This window comes from Rattus rattus, chromosome 15, assembly GCF_011064425.1.
Source record: "Rattus rattus isolate New Zealand chromosome 15, Rrattus_CSIRO_v1, whole genome shotgun sequence".
Lineage (NCBI taxonomy): Eukaryota > Metazoa > Chordata > Mammalia > Rodentia > Muridae > Rattus > Rattus rattus.
This window is the reverse complement of record NC_046168.1, coordinates 65314144-65331229: the sequence shown is the minus strand read 5'-3', so window position 1 is coordinate 65331229 and position 17086 is coordinate 65314144. Positions and strand designations below refer to the sequence as shown.

Here is a 17086-nt window from a genome sequence, read left to right as displayed (position 1 = left end):
TGAGACCTTGGGAGCAGCTGCAGCTGCTAGACAGGGACATTCCTTTCCTGCTCCACAGCGGGCTCCAACAAACCTAATATTTTAAATATGCCAGTATAGGGGAGCCCACCTCCTAGCACCACAGATAAATCCTTGACTCCTCCCTACCCAGCATCCTGGGAACTGTTAGCAGAACTCTGGCTTGGGGGATACAGAGCAAATTAGGGAGACAAGAGAGTCAGGAGAAATGGTCTCTTCAGGACAATCCTCGAATTAATATTATCACTTTGGGCAAGGACGGGCACCAAGCTGGTGACTAGCAGTGATCTGAGAGAGTCTGAGGCCAAGGAAAGGGAGAGGTCTGGAGGTGTCCTGGTCCCACCTTAGAAGGTGGTTTACCTGATTCTTAAGGGGTCAGAGTTGCAAGGGGGCGCTGGCTATTAAGTAACAAATAATGGGAATGTAAATGCAGCCCTACCTTTGGCTGCTGACCTCACACAAGCCAGGCGGCACCCAGAAGGCTGATTCTCCCTTGCAGCAGTTTTCCCCCAGAATTTACAGGAGCTCCCAGTGCAGCACTCAGCATTCCCAGACCCACCGGGTCCAAGTTAGCATCCTCTCCCGGACCCCTACTTTAACCCTCACGCTGTAGTCGATGAGCACGCTTAGCCGGGCAACAAACAAATCTTTAATTTCTCCCCAAAATACTTTACACTAACTTTACAGACAGTTTCTTCAACTCTATTTTTCTCACTCCCCATTCCTTCCGTCGGGAACATCCCAGGTCAAGATCTTTGGTCCCTCCCGATGGTAGACGCTGATTGCTTTATAGGAGCAGCTAGGAGCAGTGCGGCCAGCGGGACCCACAGCACGTTCCTCTGGCAGCGAGGTTGAAGTTCTGCTGGCCTTAAGTTTGGCCTTTCTCGAAGAATCAGAAAGAAGTAGGCGCGAGTGTCCTGCCCAAGGCTGGCGGCCGGCTTGCAGCAGGGTTAGCAAAGAAAGTGCGACCACCGGGCTGGGTGCACCCAGGGCTCGCAGCAACTCCGCAGCGCCTCTAGAGGGCTTGCCAGGGCTTCCCGATGGCCTGGATGTGCTCTTTGGCCTTCAGGCGCAGCGCGGCGATGCTGCTGTTGCGTGGGTACGCCTCTTCCAGCGAGAACTTGTCCCCGAAGGCTGGCGCGCACGGGTAGGCGGGTGGTGGCCCGAGCTGCTGCAGACCGGGACCCAGGGGCGCGGAGTTGAGGAAGGGCGGTGGCGGCGTGTAGCTGGCCGGGAGACCCTGCCCGGGCGGCCCGAACCCTGGCAGGCTCTGCAGCGCTGTGGCACCTCCGCCGGGCAGCGGTGGCCCGAGCCAAGGCTCCAGCGGCAGGGCGCTCCCCGGAGGTCCGCTGCCGCTGCCCGGGCCGCCCAGCGGAGCCAGTGCCGAGGAAGGTGGAGAGCGGCTGAAAGAGAGGAGGGGCGAGTCCTGCAGCTTCATGGACGACACTTCTAGTTTCTCCTGGCGTCTCCACTTGGCCCGGCGGTTCTGGAACCACACCTGCCAGAAGAAGCCGCAGACGCCTTCAGGCACGGGCGAAGGGTGGTGTGAAGTCCCCACTCTGGGCAGGCCGGTTAGCCTGACCCTCCCTCTCCACCCGAGAAATAACCCCGGGACTGCTAGAAAGAAGGGTTCTTTTACTCCCTCGGTCTTTCCCCATTTTTTTCCCCCTCCAATCCTTTCTTTTAAAAAATACTCTCCTTTTTGTCGCTTTCTCTCTGGCCCCCAGGTCTCTTTCTTTGTCACACCCTACTCCTCCAAAGCTTCCCGGTTGCCCTGTACCTTTCACTCTTGGTTGTGGTGACATCCGTTTCAACCCTTAACAGGAGCAGACCCTCAGGGGAAAGAGAACAGGGAATTTAACTCCGTGGCTAGACTACAGAATTTAAAGGAAGGTTTCCGGGACCCTTTGGTTGGTGGCCCCCTCCTGACACTTCATTTTGGGATCTTGCTGGGCTCTGTGTGGTGTGGCTCTCGGTTCTGCTTCAGAGACTCCCTGATTTATCTGCCTCCTTTCTCCATTATTATAAACACCGCGTAGCGGCCGCTCGCACGTTAAAAATGCTAATGCATCCGGCAGGTTTCTTTAACCTCGTGTGTATTTCAGTCGCTTCTCTGATCATTTCCCGGCTTTATTTAATCGGTACCTGCTTAGTATTTCTGAGGTCCCTGCAAATTACTTTCCGAGATTACAATCGTTCAAGTCGATTATTGTGTCTATTTTTATATTATAGAGGTTTGCCGTTTCCCCTCGTATGTTGGCTCAGTGTTGCATATAAGGGACTTCCTTTTCATTTTTTTTTTCCGACAGGGGAAAAGTTCCTCCTCCCGAGGACATTATGGTTTCTTGCACTGGTGCCTTTACTACTAATTTGACTAAAGTGTGAGGAAAGATGCTTTACTGACAAGTTCCTCTCACCTACAAAAGACTCGGTTTCTTTTAGTGGCGACTGTGAAAGAATTCTAGACAAACTGGTATCCTTGAGGTTGTATTTATGAAGGAAAAGCAGCTGCACGGGCCAGTGGGAAAAGCGAGTTTGATATAAACAGAAGAGTGAGGAGGCGAAGCCCCAGTACTGGAATGGAGGAGGGCCAAGGAATACCGGAAATTTGCTCAGAGTGGAGAGAAAGGGAGATTTTCCTGCTCTGGTTCCAATTTTTAAGGCTGTGTGGCTGAAGATCGGGGAGCTGCCTACTACCCCTCTCCTGCCCTCCTTAATCTTGTAGGAGGAGACCCTCCTGGTCTCAATCACACCGTCTGATGATCTTCTTATGTGGGGAAAAAAAGCTATTTATCTGTCACAGGAAAGCTACAGACCCTGCTCTCAGGAACCCCCTAAGTTAGTGGACAGGGAGAAACATCCAACAAGACAGACGGGCAGACTTGGTGCAAAGAGAGCCCCAGGCAGCTGTGCCTGCTGCGGTCTGTAGGACACCGGAAGCGAACACACAGGTTTTTCTCTGTCTTTCTTTCCAATTTCTTCCCGCTCTGTATCTATTTTCCCGTCCCTGGACAGCGGGTGCTGAAATTTCCAGCTTTTAATGAAATCCATAGAATTACGGTCCAGAACTAGGAGAAACCCGATTTGTTTGGTAGTTGATCCCAAACCACACTAGGGAGGTCTGCCTTCTCTGGCAGGCCGTTTACTCCTTACTTTTAGGCAGAAAGAGAACAAGCAGAAGCTTGTCTCCCATTACTCTAAAGACACAGCTATATAGATGCCCTAAGTCCCGAGTAGCCCTACCGCCTGGAAATCCAACTAAAGAAAAAACTCCGGGTTAGTTCCGCTCTCAGATGCATTGAATTTCGTTCTCACTGTCTCCCTCTCAGGCCCCTGTAAACTCCCTGGGTTTGGACGCCCTCCCAGGCTTTTCACAGATGACTAGCAACTATTTTAATGATCGGGGATTAAAGAAATGCAGCTTTAATTAAAGCGAAAACTCCCTCACTATAAAAAGGAAAGGTCGAGGTAAAAAGGAAGAGAAAGTCAGTTTCTTGAATCCATCTAAAGTTTTAACTGGCGGCTTACAAGGGAAGAGAGTTTTCATTTTTGAACAACATGCGCGGTTGGTGACAGTGGTGGCAGCTAGGGCCTCAGTCCAGTAACCCTCCTCCCACCCCTCGTGCGCCCGCTACTTTCCTGTTTTCTTTTCCCTTTGCGTTCAACACCCCCGCAACTCCTTTTTGGCTGCATCTATTGAGCTGTCAACCTCTTCATCTCCCAAACGATTTCCAAGTTCTTTTAACGTCGGGAGCACCCTCCCCCGTAGGGGACATCTTACTGAACTCCGGCTAGCGCTGCGGAGCCTTGGAAGTAAAGGCACTAAGTTCAGCCTCACTTCCCAACCCCAAGTTCCTTGTCCCTCAGTTCAAGAGCTTACCTGGACCCGAACCTCGGGTAGGTTAACCTTGCCGGCCAACTCTTCGCGGCTGTACACGTCGGGGTAGTGGGACTTCTCGAAGGCGCGTTCCAGCTCGTGCAGTTGATACGTGGTGAAGGTCGTGCGGTTGCGCCTGTGCTTCTTCTTGGGAGGTTCCTCCTCCTCGGACAGCTTCGAGTCGCCCGCTGCTGGCCCAACCGGCAGTCCGGGGCTCGGCCGTGCCTCTCCTTGCTCCTTGGGATAGCAGGGGCGAGCAGCTGGGGCAGAGAGGCCCCAAGCGGTTAGTGACACTCAGCGCCGAGGCGAAGCGGCCTCTCTACGGCTCTAGGCGACCCGGTGGCGTCTGAGCTGGGTCCGCGATGGGAGCCCTACGTAGGGTCCCTAAGATTTCTCTAACCTCAAGTCCGGCAGACCCCAACCCGCTGACCCAAAGGTAAAGGAGGAGGAGCTGGAGTCTCGCAGAGCGCCCCAAGGGCTTTGCAGCCTTGCTGCACACTCACCTTCGAACTCCGGGACGAGCCCCGGGGCTGCTGGTGGGGAAGACTCCGAGCCTCCGGCTGGAGCTTTGGGGCAGGCGGACCGCGTACCCAGCCTGGGATCCCGCTCCTTCGAGCCCCTGGAGCTCCTCTCTGCAGGAAAGGTGTCTAGGATCCCGTCTTCCTTGGTAAAGCCCAGGATGGCTTCGATGCTGTGCAAACGCGACGTGCTCCCGCCCGGGCTGCGGAGCAGGTGGCCAGCGAGCGAGAAGCTCCCGTCGGCCATGGCTGGCGGGCAGCCCGGCAGGTGCATGGGGAGGCGGGAGTGTACTTTGCAAACTGGAGCTCGATGCCTGTCCCCCACCCACCCACCCAACCCCCCAAGTGTGCACTTCTAGAACTTGAGCAACTGAATGGCTCGGTCCAAAGCTAAACTCGGAGGGTAACCGGCTTGGGCAACCGCTCAGAAGATGGGCGAGCGCTGGGCCAGCTTTCAATCCGACCGCCGCTGCAGCTAGAAGTTTAGCCTCGGGGTAACTGGAGCTTTGGTGCTAAAAGCCCGCTAGCGCTCTAACCCGGGACTCCTCCCTCTCTCCGGACCCAGCCCTTTCTCTCTGTCCCTCCCACTACAGAGGGCGGGTTTTTCCCCCTGATCAGCCTAGGGTCCTAGGCCTGCTCCCAGAATGTCCCTTCATCTGATAATCTGGACACATTTCAACTCCACAAACATTTTTCCAGGTTCCAGGAGTGGGAAGTTTGATAGGAGGGGTCCCTGGGGGCAGACTTCCCAGGGTTCACTTCTCCCCTTTCTGTGTTCAGCTGCCCTCTCTTGACTACCTCCTCCCAAAGCTTTACACTCTGGGACCATCATCCAGCACTCGGAAGCTCCTAGATCAGCTGAAGGCTTTCCAGCTACCTCTGTGTGCTGGTAGTTCACAGGCCTTCCTGTTTGAATCTTCCCTCGATCTTCCCCTCATTCCTACACCTAGGCTTCTGTGCTTTGCTGTCCTAGACTTCAAGCTTCCTTTGTCTGTCTGTCTGTTTTTACTTCTCTCTGTATCCTCAGAAATGGTGGTGGGACAGTCTGTGCCCACAGAACCAACGACCTCGAATATGAGAGTTCCCAGGACTCACGAAAGACACACAAAAATTCTTTTCATGAGCTATCTCGAAGTGCTGGGATCCTGAAATGAATCACAGTGATGAACAATCCTGGCCTTCTCCCACTTCCACAAGCCAGGCAGACGACCTAAAACTGGTGGGTAGAGACATTCGCCTGGGGAGAAGTTTCTAGTGCATCCCCGAGAGTTAGTGCCCTAATCCTCTTGAGTTCCTTCCCCCTCGGGGGCCCCTTGAGGCTTGCTTGACCCAGAGTGACTCAAAGGCTCAGCAGAAAGAAGATTTGTAGCAACCTCATCACTGATAGCAACTGTGAATACTGCACCCCGCAAAGATGAGCGCTGGTTAGAGTCCCAGAGATACCCAGCTTCTCTGAAGTGTTAGTCTGAAGAGGCTATCGCAGAAACAACCCCCCCATCTGACGTCCCGCACTCCCCAATTCTGCCTTTCTCAGATCTCCTCCAAGACAGACTTCTTTCTCAATACTTTTTTTCTTCAGGACCAACACTATCCTGAACCAGGAGGTCACACACGTCACACAGAACCCACATAGTGACTTTGAGGAGTTTATTGGCCAGGCTGTGGAGGAACGACAGATGAATATATAATGCAAATTGGTTGACGGTGGGTTGAAACTGAAGTCTGGCTCAGCTCCGAGAAAGTTTGAGTCTGAGGAAAAACCTGTTAGGGGTGAAGACGCCACTCAGGGCGGAGCACTTGCCTAGTAACGTTTAATCCCCAGAACCCGTTAAAAATAAATTACAATGCAAAAACAAGCTAATTTAATGAAAATATAACACCTTAGAGTTTTCAAACCCTGTACATTTTTCCTGCGATGAGATCTTAGACATCCTGTGAGTGAACAGGGCAGGTCTGACCGGAAGAGAAAATGGTGCTCAATATGAGATATCAACGGAGGGAGGGGCAGACTAGAACTCCTCACCCCACAGTCTCAGGCTGCACCGAGCTTGGGGTCATTATTGCAGTGTGAAGTTTTTAATTGAATCAAAGTGCCTCCTGGCTTGCAGCCCATCTTTGATCCCTCACCCCAGCCCCTGAATCCTGCATCTCTGAGGCTGAGGGGGAAACTGTTTAGTTCTGGAAGAAGTGAGATTCCCCATGGCCTTTGAGCAGCCAGTCCTGTAGGACTGAAGCCTTGGGGGAGGCTCCTGAGGCAGAGGCACCTGATCCTGCCAATGGCCTAGTGACACCCCAGAGTGTCTTCCCAGCTTGCTGGGTAGAGCCGGTGGCTGAGATGCTGAGGCAGAGGTGGGCTGCCAGGATAATTCATTGGAATTTGTTATTTCCCTGTGGACAGAATGCGTTTTCTGTAAACCTTCCCCATAGTAAATCTATGTCTGCAGTGGAAGCAGAATGAAGTGGCAGCATCCCTTAAGCTGCCCACAAGCTGTCGAGGGGCTCCTCTCCTCCTTTCCTAAGTTAATTCCTGCTGGAACTGCCCAGCGCTACACGAAGCTCCAGGTGAGGCGAGCTTTTATTTACTGTTTGTTGGAGTCTCAGGAGAAAGGCAGGAGGAACTTCAACAGCCCTGATGAGGCCTGAGGGCTGGGGCCTGCCTTTGTGTGAAACATAAAGAGGCAGTCAGGACCATTGTGGGCACAGCGGAGGGCACTCCAAGCAGTCAGCTGGGGGCCATTGTTAGGAGCTAATCTACATGTGTATTTCCCAAGAACTCGATTAGAGAAAATGAATGGACAGACATGTCCCTAATTCTCCAAGCCAGAGCCCAGTTTTCCAGCAGTTAAACCAGTTCATAATCAGCTCTGCTTTAGCAAAAGTGGGGAGCCTGGCTTCTGAACTCCCTTTGTTTAATTCATTGATTCATTGGATGGATCAGAGAAAGCTCCCTCTTCCCAGCCCCCACCTGTGGCTGACCTCAGTCACAGCACTGCTGGATTCATCTTGACGGTGCTCAGAGGCAGATAGCATTTGGTAGATGTTGGGGGGCATGTGTGGTGAGCCCGGGGCCAAGTGGATATTATTCTTGGGTGTATGTATAGGGTCTGCTTTCTGAAGCATCCAGCATGCATTGTTTCAGTCACTACACTCTCCAGAGAGATGGGCATCTGCAGGCTGACTTCTCTAGCCTGGAGCAGGGAAAAGGTCACCAGAGAATCAAGTCCATTCTGCCCCATCTCCACTAACTTACTCTCTTAGCACTGTTGTGTGTTTGAGTTTGTTTTGGTTTGTTTTGTTTTTTTTGTTTTGTTTTGTTTTAATTGCATAGCGTGTGTAATGCCAACTCAATCACCTGCGTGTAGATTAGCTCTTCAGTAGATGCATTTAATCCTAGAACATTCCAACCACGGCCACACACTAGTCAGGGAGCACTTTTTCTCACTAATACATGTTCAGGGAAGGTAACTTCACTCTAGCTTTACCAAAGCAAAATAGAACTTAGGCCGTCATCAAACACACACACACACACACACACACACACACACACACACACACACACACACACACACAGAGAGAGAGAGAGAGAGAGAGATATCAAAAAATTCAATGGAAGATCCAAAGCATATATATATGATAAGAGCTATTGTTTGTTGAATACTAAATATTATAGCAGACATATGCCGTATTCTTTTGAGTACTTTACATGGATTAACTTAGTCCATACAATAACACTATTGGGTAGAACTTTTAAAAAAAAAAATCCACTTTACAGAGAAGGAAGCAGAGTCACAGAGAATATCACTTGTTCCTTGTCACAGACTTTATTCCAGGTGGGGCCAAAACCTAAACTCAGGTGTCTTAGTTGTGAATCTAGCACTCATGTGCGCTACCTTCCAATGGGGTGTTCCAATTGTGGTGGCTGAGAAAACTAGTAGCATGGTAGCTTGGATGAGCCTGGCCTTCCATAGACTTATATATTTGAATACTTTGTCCCCAGTTGGCCCAAGACATTTTAAAAGGGATGTGTGGCTTTGTTGGAGGAGGAGTATCACTGGATCTGTGCTTTGAGGTTTCAAAAGGTTCAATCAAACCTGGCAACATCACCCACAACAGTTAGGAAGTTATGAAGGATACATGATAAAAGGGTTGTTGTGGAATCTTCCTCTGTGGTTAACGAGAGACACTGGGGCTGGGAAATGTGTGGCGAGGCAGGCCCTGAATGAAGGCTCTGTGAGTGCAAGAGGTCCTGAGAAACTGCTGCGTGGAGCTGTTGCAAGTGAAGCCTGGATTACGTTGGGGACCCCAACATGTTTGACATGAGCTGCACTCAGGAAGTGCAGCCAGTCTGAGAGAGATGGCTCTCATGAGTAGCAAACTGGAAGGGCAGAGCTAGCAAAGTCTGTTGACAGGAGACATAGAGCCACAGGATTTGCAGTTTACTCAGTTGGGTTTCAGAGTGTCCTGCCTATATCCCCATCCTTCCCTTTTAGAATGGTAACACACATTCCGTGCCATTATGTACATGCTAGAAGTATATGATTTGCCTTTTGTTTTCACAGGGGTCACAATTACTAGGCTGCCCTAACTCTCAGAAGAGACTTTGGACTTTTGAACAATGTTAAGACTGAAAACGACTGTGGGGGCTTTTGAAGTTGCTCTGACTGCACTTTGCATTGTGATGTGACCACGATCCTGTGGGACCAAGGTGTGAAATTAGTGGTCTGAATGAGAATGCCCACCCACAGGCTCCTATATAGGAATACTTGGTCCCCAGTTAGTGGGAACATTTGGGAAGGGTTAGGCCATGTGCTTTGTTGGGGGAGCTGTTTCGGTGGAGGTGGGTCTTTGATTCTCATGGCTCTCCCTCTGCCTCCCACTTTTGGATTATGACATAAGGTCTCAGCTGTTCTTTGCCCTACTGCCATGGACTCTCACCTTTGAAACCATAAGCCAAAAAAAAAAAAAAAAAAAAAAGCCTTCACTTATGAGCTGCCTTGGTCATGGTGTTTTATCACAGAGATTGAAAAGTAACTAAGAGAGGAAGGTAAAGCAAGAAAATTGGGAGTCAGGGAAAATGGAAATACTATACTTTAGAGAAATGTGGGAATGAGGAAGGTGTGGTAGGTAACCTACAAGTTTCTCTTGCTCTATTCTCTCACATCTGTCACCTTCCATTTTAGATATGGAAACAAAATGGTTTACCAAGGTGATTTAGAACATTGTAGTTAAGTTAGACAAGGAGGCTCTGTACTCACAGGCTCTCCAGAAATTCTTCTGGACTCAACACCTGCTCCAGAACCCTCAGGGTCACAATGGGACATCTCATGACTGCATGGAGGGCATGTTTGTATTTCGTCCCCACAGTCTGCCATGCAAACACAATGGCATAATTCTTCACACGACATCTAGTTATTTACCAACCCAATTGTTTTGGTCCTGAGCTTCCTTTTATAACTTATGTAAGACCGAGGAGTGTCTACGTAATAAAAAGAAAATTCTCCCAGCAACAGGTTCACATGACATCAGTGCGTTAGAACCAGCACCCACTGTCCAGTGAGAGCTTGGAGTAAGGACTTTTCCAGCTCAGATGTCACATTTGTTGCTCAAAATGAGCCACAGTAGGGACATTTTCATCTCAGAAATTGGCAAACATTCAAAATCGGGGTGTCCCACCATTTACTAGCTCCTGCTCCCCTAAAGAATGAAGAAACCACAAGGCATCTATCAATACCGATTTTAAAACTAGAACGAACGCATGATCTATTGGATAAGAATGTTCACCTTTCTTAAAAACGCAGACTTAATACTCTCTCAGAACGTCTAAATAAAGGGGAGACATTTGAATATCCAGCACAGCAGCGGACCTCTGGGGGTTGCTGGGAGCAAAGCTACACTAAGATAATTCTTCTTTGCTTGTTTTCTAATTAAACTAATTGAATTCAGAGTGTCTGGGGGAAGCACTAGAGACATTTATCTTGAGGGGATGATGGTCTTGAAGCTCAGCAATCCTCTTAGAGCACTAAGGAGGTAAATCCGGGGACGCCCGCCTGTGTGCAGCAGCCCTGGGCACACCTACGCCTGTGTGTTTGTCTCCCCTTCTCATTTCAGGAAGCCTGTTCCACTCTCTGCTATCCGTTGATTCCCTACCCTCAAATGAACACGCTCAGACTCTCCCCCACCCCGGCCCCCACCCTCATCCCCGCCCCTGGTCCCCGCCCCCTCCCCTGCCTGGTTCCATTTTCAAATCCCGAGTCTAACACATTCTATCAGTTTATCATTCTATCTATTCTATCAGTTAAATTTGAAGAGTGAAGACAGACTCAGGTCGCAGCCACACTCTGACACATTTGGTACGAGCCCATCACAGATACAAACATTCAAACATCAGGGCTGTCTTTTACATCCTCCTTTTATAAACATGGAATGTGTACCATCTCAGCCTTTTTAAGTATACAATTCATGGGCACTAAGTACACCCACCTTGTTGTGCAACCAACCCCACATTCCACCTGTAGAACTTTTCCATTTTCCCCAATTCTGAGCCCATTAAATAATAACACCCCGCTATCCTCTCAGCCCAGTGCCTAACAATGACCATCCTGCCTTCTACCTCTATAATTTGACTACTCTAAGTACATCCCGCGAGAGGAATTATACAATATTTGTCTTTTTGTAACTGGTTTATTTCACCTAAATGTCTTAGATGTCTAGCTGTATTGGTACATATAGGTACATATCAGGACCTATTTATTTTTAAAAAGCAAACTAGTATTCTTTCTCACTGTTCGTACATAGCACATCTTGCTTCTCTGCTCACCCACTGAGGGACACTTGGCGTTGCTCTCATCTTGGGGCTGTTGTGAGTGATGCCGCTGTGGGCATCAGTCGCTATGAGAGCATTTAAATCTCTGCTTTGACGTCTTTTGATGTTACCCAGAAGCAGAATTACCAGATCACACACTGACTGCTCCCGTTTCTAAGGAGCTACCACACTGTTTCCTTCAGTAACCGCACCATCTACATTCCAGTGCAAAGGACTACCAACTTCTCTCCACATCCTTTTCTCCGTTAAGGGTCATCCTAACGGGCGTGAAGTGGTATCTTACTGTGGCTTTGATATGTACTTCCCCAGTGATCAGTGATTCTGAATACCTTTCACATCCGCGTTGAGCATTCTCGTGTGTTCTTCAGAAAAAAAAATTTTTTTTAAAGATTTTTTTTGCTTACTGTGCAAATCTGTTAATATACCGAAAAATAATGGAGATGTATATGTTCTTTATATATATTAAATAGTAACTCCTTACCTGACACATGTTTTGCAAATGTTTTTTCTGTTTCTACAAAAATTATCACTGGACTTTTGATTTGGATTGTATTATAATATAATGTATCATAAGAGACCACTATAAACAATTATAGACCAACAATTGGATAGCCTAGAGGATGTGGATAAACTCATAGAAATATACACTCTACCAAGACTGCATCATGAAGAATAAACAAACTGATATTAAGACAGGAGATGGAGCCAGTAATTTAAACAAGGAAAAGCCCAGGACCAGGTGACTTCCTGGGTGAATTCTGTCAATCAATTAAAGAAGAAGAAATACCAACACATCTGAAACTCTCCCAAAGAAATGGAGCCAAACAAAAGGGAAAACTTCCAAATTCCTGTAACAGGGCCAGCATTTACCCTCATACCAGTCCCAATAAAGAAAGTGGAGAATATTTATCCAGGATATTACATGCTAATATCCTTGAGAAATATGGATGAAAATCTTAAAATCCTGGAAAACCCAATATAGCGCTATATACTACAAATATCATCATCGTGGTCTAGTGAGAGTTACCCTTGGGCTGTAAATGGTTTGACCCTCATCAAGTACAAGATGTGATAGACTATGTCTGAAGGGTAAAAAAATCTAAGATCCTCTTGATGCTTACAGAAGAGCTAGCTGACAAAATCCAAAATTCCATTATTCTTTCTCCCCCTCTAATTTAGTGTGGAAATGTCCAGTTTTCTAGATTACGACAATTTCCATGACCCTCCGGTCAAGTCAGAGGTTCCTGATCACTCTGTCTTTGGTCCTACAGGATGAGCGAGTTACAGTCTTCTCCCCCTCCCCTCGGTCCTAGTCCTTGTCAATATCATGGACGTCTTGATCACGCTGTTGACGGAGTACCATGGGTCATCTTTCCATTTTCACATCGCCCCATCTAATGGAGATCACTGCAATCTCTCTCTCTTACAGCCCTAGCTTCAGTATCTCTGTGAGCCCAATTGTCTCTAACACAGTGCAGTCCACTGTCCTTCTGTCTTCTTCCTGTTACTATTCAATCCTATCTTTGCACCCAGCAGTCAGGTAACTGCTCGAAAACATATCAAAGCTGTATGTGGTGGCATACACTGGTAGTCCCGGCACTCAGGGGTCTGGGGCAGGAAGAACATAATTTCAATTCCATGCCTCAGATATAGGCTCCAGATCAGTCAGGTCAATATGATGGCAGCATATTTAGATAGTTAACTTGATTTACTGTGGTTTTGTGGACTTTTTTTTTTTCTTTTTGGTCCATTTTCTTGTGCTCTCTCCTTTGACCCTTTAAGCCATGGAAGTGCTGATCCTATATGTCCTGGTGAATCTAATTAGCTCCAGATGCTTTCAATAGAGTCTCAGAGGCTGCCTGCCCAGAAGTATCTTCATTCAAGTGGAGGAGTTCAGGACTGACTGAAGGACCTGTGAGTTAAGTGAATGACCTTTAGTGGAGGACAACTGAGTCTGAGAGGTTTCAGAAATGATTTACAGAAGCAAGCAAACATCAGTTGGCGAACGCACAGAAGAGACATAGGTGGGCTTGAGGTTTGGGGACTTGAGTGGGAAAGATCCACGAGGAGGGAAGGAAGAGGAAGAAGTCAATGGATTAAAGGCAGGATGTGCAGGAGAGGAGAAAGGAGAAGCCACCATGCGTTAGCTGAGCCATAAAAGCACGGCACTGAGGGCTGCTCACTTGGGCAGCCCAGATGAAACATATAGTAAGTAGTGACTTGGGTTACTGATAGGAAGGCAGATTCTAACAGCATGGAGGGTAGGCAACTGCCCAGCTACTGGGCTGCTTACGTCATGTTGTAAATATAAAGGCTGTGTGTGTCTCTTTCATCTGGGAACTCAATAACCAAAGATGGTGTAGGAATCCTGGGCCAGAAGTTTTAATAATTTCTACTACAACTCTGTATCAAGAAAAAATACCAAACAAACAAAACCAAAACAACAACAAAATGTTTTGACATTTATTTTATTTTTCTTGTGTGCATGTGTGTGGGTGCACATACGGTTCAGTCTCTCCTTCCGTGTGAGTTTGGGGTTCGGGGATGTAGAACTCAGATCATCGGGCTTGGTGACAGTCATCCTTACCCTCTGAGCTGTCTTGCTGGCCCTATTTTTGTTTTTTAACTCTTGAGAACATGTAGAGTTTTATGAGAGTAACATTTGTATATTAGTCAATGCTTTCTTGTTGCGGGGTCCTGGGAATTGAAATTGGGGTTTTGTGCGTCTAAGGTGTGCACACTATTACTGAAATACACCACCAACACTCTAGTCAGTGCTTTGAACTCACACAGAAGCCCTGCAATCAAACATCAGCTTAGGAAGCAATGTTCATATCTGGATACCTGGGTAGAGGAAGAAACAAGAGTCTTAAGTACACACTGAATCTCAAACTTCATTTTATCCTTTCGTTTCAGCCACCGGTAAGAGTAGAGGAGCTCACTCCACCCCCAGCATTCAACTACGAAGTATGAAACAAACAGAACAATTTCAAGGATATAAGAAAATTGAAGCCAGTAGAAGTCTTGTGGGCCTACCACTAAGGCTCAACATCAATGTTTTTCTAGAACATATACTCATTTTGTCCATGCACTTACCTAGCAGCTTCTTGTGTTTTGTGCCTTTAAAGCAGATTTCAGACTTCATTATACGCCCCTCCCCCAGGCCCATTAGCTAGAATTCTGCATTTGTGAAGGGTTCTAGTTTAGTATATGAGTCTTTTACATAATCCTGATCTATCTTTCACCTAAGCAGTTGTCCTATTATATTCTCTTCAATAACATGCATTTGTCCTGACTACCCTGTACTTTCTCCAACACTTGGTGAAGTCAGACTTTCTATTAATCTATGAGCAGGCCTTTTGTGATGTTATTTTAGGGCTTATTTCAATTTTTATTTCCCTAGTGTTTGGTTGGGCACATTTTCATATGCGTGGTTATTTGCATGTTGACCTTGGTCATTTGCATGTTCTTATTTACAGAGTATAGGCTGAACTTTTGTTTTTATTTTCAATGTTTTAAAAGTTATTTTTGAGTTGTAAGTGTTCTTATACAAATGCTTGTGTACACATACACACTCCCTGCATCCAAGTCCTTTGTCAGATATGTGCTAATATTTCCTCCAATCTAGAGTTCATGCACAGCTACCTGTTTTAATGGTCTCTTGATGACATTTTCATAATATCTAGTGATCAATCCTAAAATTACAAGGACTTTCTCTGCTATATTCTAAAAGTTTTACAAACTTGGCTTTATGTTTAGGTTCTACATACATTAAATTAAAATTTTACTGTAGTATGAGTAAGAGTCTAGATTTAATGTATTTCTGCACTTTTAATCTGTTCATTGGTACCTCTGTCAAAACTCATTTGGTTGGGAATAGTTCAGTAGCTTACGGTTGTTAGTGATCGGAACGGCAACGGAAGGATATGGTGGTGTTGGCACAGGGAGACTCCATGATATTGGAATATCTTGATTGTAGTGATGGCTACACAATCCTATACACGTGATAAGATGACAGTAAACTAATTGCACACATCAAACCACTGCCAACTGCCTGGATTTGCATTATAGGCTAATTATAAAAAGATGAAATTATTCAGGGGAGCTGAAGGAAGTATGTGGGACCTCTCAGAAGTCTGGGAATCAGTCGGTCTGTAAGTGCAAGTCTATTTCTGGGCTCTGAATGCTGTTTCAGTGATTGGTCTGCATCAGCACCACATCGCCATGGTTACTGAAGCATCAAGAAAACCTCAAGCAGCAGATCTTTCCATCTTGTTCTCTTTGAGGTTTATCCGGTATCTCTAACTTCATTTGCCTTTCCAGTGAACTTTAGGAGCAGCTCATCCTACCTCCATGTGGATGACGGCTGGGGTCTCACTGACTCGATCAATTCAGAGGGTATGAACAGGGATCATTAAGTCCTGCGATGCACGGACGGACTTCAGTTCTCAGTGTACAGGTTTCCCACATCCACTGATAAATTTATTGCTAAGCATTTTGTTCCCTAATGCTACTGAGAATAAGATCACTTAAAAAACTGGGAGAAAGGATCTCACTAGGTAGTTCTGGGCTGGCCAGGAACTCTCTGTGTAGACCAGGTAGGCTTCACACTCAACAGAGATCCATCCATCTGCCTGCATCTTGAATGTTAGGATCGAAGGCAAGTGAACCACACCTCACCCTGACCCTCTGCTTTAGTCAGAGTTCTCTAGAATAAATAAATAAATAAATAAATAAATAAATAAATAAAGTAATTCATTTATAATTTATTAAGTGAGCTTTAAAATAATCAAATGATTGAATTATCCCAGAGGCACGGAGTGCCAGAGTAGTCTCAGAATAGCTGTCTCTCAGTGGAGGGACTACCGCCAGTCACTCAGCCCACAAGGTGACTTAGTTATATATAATCTGGCACCAGAAACCGAGAGGGCTTCTGGAGAGCTGCCAGTACCTGTTCTAAGATGAAAGTTTGGAAATACTGGCTCTACAGTCAGTGAAGTTATAAGAGGCAACAGCAACAGGGCAAATCAACTCTACGGCAAGAGAGAAGGTCAAGTCAGTGAAGGCAAGAGTAAACTTCCTCCTGAAATACCCCCTTCATCTGGGCTCCTCCTAGAAGGTGCCACCCACAGTCCAAGCCAGGCTGAGGGAGTCTGTCTGCAATCTTGAAGCAAGGACAAGTGATCCCTGGATCAAGTTTGCTCCACAGCCTAGCTCAACTGGTGAGCTCTGGATTCAATTGAGCGACCCTGGCTCCGCATATAAGGTGGAGGGGAGCTGAGGGATGATCCCCACTGCCAACATCTTGCTTCCACATGCATCTGGCACATGCACTCGAATATGCATATATATGTGCACACACAATACAAATATATACATATGCAAAAAACCTGCTTTGAGTTGCTGACTTGAGTTTCATAAGAAGCTGCTAAATTAGTTTTTGTATGGAAATAGGAATTTCCAATAAATTCTGCAATGGCTTTAAACATAGATCTGCCATTTTATATCATCTGTTGTGTTTGTGCAAAGTGGCATATTGGACATTGATGATTACAAAAATTTTTTGAAACTTTTTTTTGTCCTTGAGACAGGGTTTCATGTAGCCCAGGCTAGCCTCAAACTCACTCTGTAGTCAAGGTTGGCCTTTGATTCTCAGTCACCCTGCCTCTACCTCTCATGTGTAGGGATTATAGACATGTGTCACCACATTCAGCCTAAAACATATTGATCAACTCTAAAAAATGTTAAAATGTGTCCTACAGAATCAAATATTCAGCAGAAAGCTAAACATTGTATACACAAATAAATAAGTACACCTATCTTCTTATAATACATATTTGTTTTTATTTT

General features: G+C 46.8%; 1 protein-coding gene across 1 annotated transcript; it reads right to left on the bottom strand.

Moving 5' to 3' along the window:
- Nucleotides 1-860: 860 nt before the first annotated feature.
- Rax (retina and anterior neural fold homeobox) lies at nt 861-4687 on the bottom strand. Its single transcript, XM_032885968.1, has 3 exons — nt 4399-4687; nt 3899-4155; nt 861-1516 (listed from the first exon to the last, which is right to left on the bottom strand). Exons 1-3 carry the CDS (start codon nt 4685-4687, stop codon nt 1034-1036), a joined length of 1029 nt encoding a protein of 342 aa, XP_032741859.1. The 3' UTR covers nt 861-1033.
- Nucleotides 4688-17086: the final 12399 nt, after the last annotated feature.

Coding starts and splice junctions, on each gene's coding strand:
- Rax (XM_032885968.1), bottom strand. CDS start 4,687: ATGCACCTGCCGGGCTGCCCGCCAGCCATGGCCGACGGGAGCTTCTCG. Junction 4,156..4,398: donor GCTCGTCCCGGAGTTCGAAG/GTGAGTGTGCAG, acceptor TCTCTGCCCCAG/CTGCTCGCCCCTGCTATCCC. Junction 1,517..3,898: donor TACCCGAGGTTCGGGTCCAG/GTAAGCTCTTGA, acceptor TTCTTCTGGCAG/GTGTGGTTCCAGAACCGCCG.